The 4843-nt window shown below is 44.0% G+C and overlaps 1 protein-coding gene across 1 annotated transcript in view; it reads right to left on the bottom strand.

The window, feature by feature from the left end:
• Nucleotides 1–4843, bottom strand: part of BOLL (boule homolog, RNA binding protein) — an 85321-nt gene that overhangs the window by 31592 nt on the left and 48886 nt on the right. Inside the window, exon 8 of the mRNA XM_006035467.2 lies at nt 1409–1537. Within this exon, the coding sequence (XP_006035529.1) occupies nt 1409–1537 (129 nt within the window). The remainder of the gene's footprint in view (nt 1–1408; nt 1538–4843) is intronic.

Genomic DNA, 4843 nt, shown 5'->3' with positions numbered 1-4843 from the left:
ATTACTTAAATAGAAGAGGAAGAGGGGCAGTTTTGCCGTGTAGACTGGCGGTGTGTGTATGTGGGGGAGCGGGCGCAGCAGTAAGCTGCAGCACAGAAGTATAAGAGTGGATATGGGGCTTTTGGCCCGCCCCTGGGCCCACGCACAAATTGTGCCCCCCCCAGACTCAGGAGGCACCAGCCACCCTTGGCTGCAGCTGTCTGCCACTGCTTTGCGGTGCTAAGCAGCCCTGATATGCTGTTGCTTCTCATTCCCAAGCCACAGTCCCCACAGCTCTGCCGGTGCCCCTTGCTCACGACCCATAATCCCTAGCTCTGTCAGTGCCCCTCACTCCCAACCCACAGCCCTCTGACCCTGCTGGTGCCCTTCACTACTGACCTGCTGTCCCCTGCCCCCAGACCAAAGCCCCGCAGTGTGCGAGAAGGGGGCCGATGTGGGCACAGGTGATGCACTGGGTATGGGGGAGGGCATGTGCTTCCCCCTTGCCATCCCTGCAGATTTGTGCCCAGTTGGGCACAGGTGCAGCCTGGCTGGACCAGCTCCAGGCAAGAGTTGCCTCTGTGGCCTAGGGAGCAGAACCTGGAGCAGGAGGGAGTGCCATGCCATCATGGCTGTCAAGGTGAGGTGAGGTGGCATGGAGCTGCCAGGAGGGCAAGGGGATCCTCAGCTTGGCAGCCATGGTGGTGCAGTGCTCCCTCCCACACTGGGTCCTGTCCACTGGGTTGTGGAGGTGGCTCCTGCCCAGAGCTGGTCTGGCCAGGCTGCAGTCCTTCACCCTGCTGTGGGCACAGAGATCTGGGGAGGGGGTGCCCCTCCCTGCTCCTCCCAACGCGTTACCTGTGCTCCCCCAGCATTGCCTGTGGCCCCCCCATTCCTCCACCCCCACAGACTTACCTGGAAGGAACTGCCGGAACTGCTCTGCGCTACCCTGCCTGACTGCCAAGTGCATGTGCGCATGCACACATGCATGTGGTGCCCCTGCCCCCTCAAGCTCCAAGCAGCCCCTTGCAGGCTGGAACTCTGCTAGCCTGCCATTTCTTGAGTTTTGAGGGGAAACACGCCATTTCTTGAGTTTTTCTCCTTTAAAGGAGAACATCTGCGGTTTTCCACAGCAAAATGAAAAACCCAGATCCCTGGTGATAACTTTTAAAAATATTTTGGAATTCAATACTTCTGTTTAGAAGCTGTGCCAGAAACTGTGGATGAGCACTCATGACACTTGTTTGAAATGGCTCAAATAACACAAATGTAGATGTGGAGGGAAAAGCTCAAGGATTCTTATATTTATACAGTACAACTGGCATAGTTACACTGAACTGTTTTTGCTTAAATTGGGTTTAAACTAGGTCACCTGAAAAAGTTTCATTTTCTACTACATAAAATGCAGGCAAAAGTTTAATAAACATACCTCAGGAACAGTAGCTTCCATTAGAGATAGAGCAGGAGGCATGCATCCACCATCCTGTGAAATTTCTACTGGCTGATAAACAACTTCAGATGGATGCAGATAAAAGAATGAGGCTGACGAGGCAGGAGACTGAAATAAAACAAGTTATTTAACAAAATTCCATGATTTACACATTAGATTTATTGACAAGGTTTAATTTAGGTTACTGAACTATGTATGCCATAGGCAAAAAGCGACAAATTAAAAGGTTTAAAGAAACAATGAAAACTAACATTTAGGCAACTAAATGTTTCAAGTTTTTAGACATTTAACTTGCTTCTGAGTGCCCTTCCCATTTTTCCTTGTCATAGTCATATTTTATTTATTGTAAAAGTGTTTCTTTTCTGCTATATGAAAGATGTGCATAAACAAAAAAGGAAGCAACTAATGGACTGATTATACATGGTAAATAATTAGATTAATTTTACTAAAAGTACTGTCAAAAGTATGTGATCAACAAATGAAAAAGGGGAAATAGTTTTTCCTTTAATTACTCAATTTTATTTATCTTGCATGCTACAGCAAGACTATCGAGTAAATAGTTTTCAAACGCAAGTGCGAACTTTTAACTTGATGTCATTGTAACACAGGGGTGTCAAACATCTTGTATACAGGCCAGATCTGGGTCACAGAGCAGCTCACTCTGGCCTATGGGTCTCCTTGTGGGCCAGGAAATTTGGCAGTACAGCTAGCAGGGGGCAGGGCCTGCTGCCAAATTCCGGGCTACACACTCTATTGACCATGGCCTTCAGCAGCGAAAGGACAGCAAAGGCTGTGCTGACATAACCTTGATTACCCTGCAGCTGTTTGGCCCACAGTCTCTGGCCCCACTGCTTGCGCTGCCTCTGATGCTGGCCCTGCAGATCCAGCCTGCAAAAAGCTCCATCGTTTAGATCTGGTCTGGGGTAAATTTGAGACTGCTGTACCATGTTAATCCCAGATATGGTTTATAAGTTTTCTAAATATAATAAAAGTGAACTACTGGTGCTTTTAAAAAATGTAAATAAAATATAAAAAGTTAAGACTCCATAAACACAATACACATATAAAATAACATTATAAATACATTATAAAAGTAAATTGAAAGTTTTGTTTTCTTTTTTTAACTGCAAAAACAAATGGAGTTCTTAGTTTATCCTGTGGATATATGTGAAAGCAGAAGAGAGGGTTTTGTGTATTTGTAATATATCATGACTTCCTACAACAGAAACATAAAATCCTGAAATACAGTTGTGGCATTTATTCAAAAGATAAAATAATTTTCAAAACATTAAAAAACATTCATTTATAATATCTAGGTGTTTATGTTTATTTAGGTTCATGCACTGTTAATGTTTTATGGTATTACAAAGGTGTTGATAAAGAGTTAAGGCTCTATTTCCTATCTGGCTTCATATCTCAACAACAAATTTATAGACCCATTCACAATATGTAATATAATGTAATAAAAAAAATAATTCTAACTTTCTGATGTAAAAAGAGTACTAATCTGTAGATACAGATTAACCATGTTGCTTAGTGTATAAGGCACTGGGTAAACTTATGGAGCTAAACTAAATGTTCATCCTTATAAATCCTTAAAAACAAGTAAGTTTGTAGAACTGTGTATGAAGTTAGAATTGGTCCAGGCCATAAAAACTTGCAGATTAAGTCCCTCAGCCTGCACGAACAACTAGCACAAACCTCTGTGCCTATGCTGAAATCTATGCTATAGTACACAGTTCAAAAGTCAGGGCTACTTGATCCCAACAAAAGATCAGGCCTGAAAGAGATTTTTATATTTACTGGTTTATGAAGTAACAAAACCATAAACTGTTTATAGTATAAAATAAATTCTTTAAGCACATCTTACACTTCTCAAAATGAACTCAATTCAGGTAGCTTTCAATACTGCTTAGAAGAGCAAGAACATTACAAAATTAAGTCCTATTCCAGAATGCTCATGCTCCCTGAAGAGCGTATAGTAACATGGTCAGCTGTTCCAGCATTGCCAGTTCGTCTTTGCATGAAATAGTTCCATCTTGAAAAAGGAGCTTCTGTCCTGTAGAACAATCCTTAAAAGGGTATCTAAAATATGTCTGGTCAGATAAAAAGTGGCATTGTTCAGTTTCCACTTATTGGTGTATTTGTTTTTTGCTTGGCAAACTGGTTACTGTGTTCAATGAACCTTTGATACGAACAGTTTTCATTGAAAAGCTTCTCCGCTATTCCATAGAGAAAAGTTCCTTGGGAGAATAGGACTTTATTTGCCCCTTCTGATTTTATGACATTACTGTAATATTACTGGTAAACTCTGAAAGTCTGGATGTGACATTTCATGGTATACAAGTGCCTTCTCCGACTATAAGGCCCCCTCTACACGTGCAGATAAAGGTGTGATGGGATCTAATGTAGGGGTAGGCAACATGTCAGAGCATGGCAAGTGAAGGCATTTTGCTTGGCGCACACACCTCAGGGAAGGGACCAGGGCTGCACTGCCACAACAAGGATCAGGCCCCTCACATCTCCCCTGCTGTATGCTGCTGGCACACCATCTTACAAGTTAAGGTTGCAGGCATTTTTGGCACTCTGCCCAAAACATTGGCAACCCCTGATCTAATTTATGATCCATCGTCTCTTGCCAAACCACACGTGTATGTACAATCATCTCTTGCCAAGCCACACGTGTATGGCAGAAAGCATGATTGTGGGTTCGTGCATTAGATCCAATTGCATCTTACTGCTGGTGTAGGGGGCTTCCAGCCACTATACCTACAAGCTAACAGGGCTTGGATAAAAATCCCCAAAAGAAGAGTAGGAACAGAAAAAGAAACCATGCTTTCTAAGGAAATGAAGTCATTTTAGCAGCAGAAATGTAAGAACTAGAGAGATGTTGTCTCTCCTTAAGATCTTGGAAAATCCAGGGTTCAAAGAGATAGTGAAGATGTGGATGTGAATGGTGTTTAGCAGCATGTATGCTTTTCATTGATTTAGAAGTCTCTAGGGCAGGGGTGTCAAACCCATCTAGCCCCATGGGCCAGAAGAGTGTCACAGGGCTGGACTTATGGGCCAGATCAGGCCCATAGACCCTGCCTCCACATACTGGATTCAGTGCTCACTAAGGTTGGTCCAAGACTGTGCCACACATGGTGCTTGCTCCAACCAGTCCAGGATTGCACTGTATGCAGCACCTAATCCAGAACCATGCCTCATGGAACCCATTCCAGCTGGTCGGGGAACCATGTTGCATGCGATGCCTGCCCCAGACTGGCCAGGGTAGATGCTGCATGGTGCGTGTGTTCCAAATTAGCTGGAGTGGGCACTGCATACAGTTTGCATCCCAGACCATCAGAGTGGGCACTGCATGCAGTGTACTTCTGAAATGGCTAGAGCAGGCACTGGCAAGTGCTAGATCCA

This window comes from Alligator sinensis, unplaced genomic scaffold (assembly GCF_000455745.1).
Source record: "Alligator sinensis unplaced genomic scaffold, ASM45574v1 scaffold1229_1, whole genome shotgun sequence".
NCBI classification, from domain to species: Eukaryota; Metazoa; Chordata; order Crocodylia; family Alligatoridae; genus Alligator; species Alligator sinensis.
Note: the sequence above shows the minus strand (reverse complement) of the source record. Positions and strands in the feature narration are given on the sequence as shown.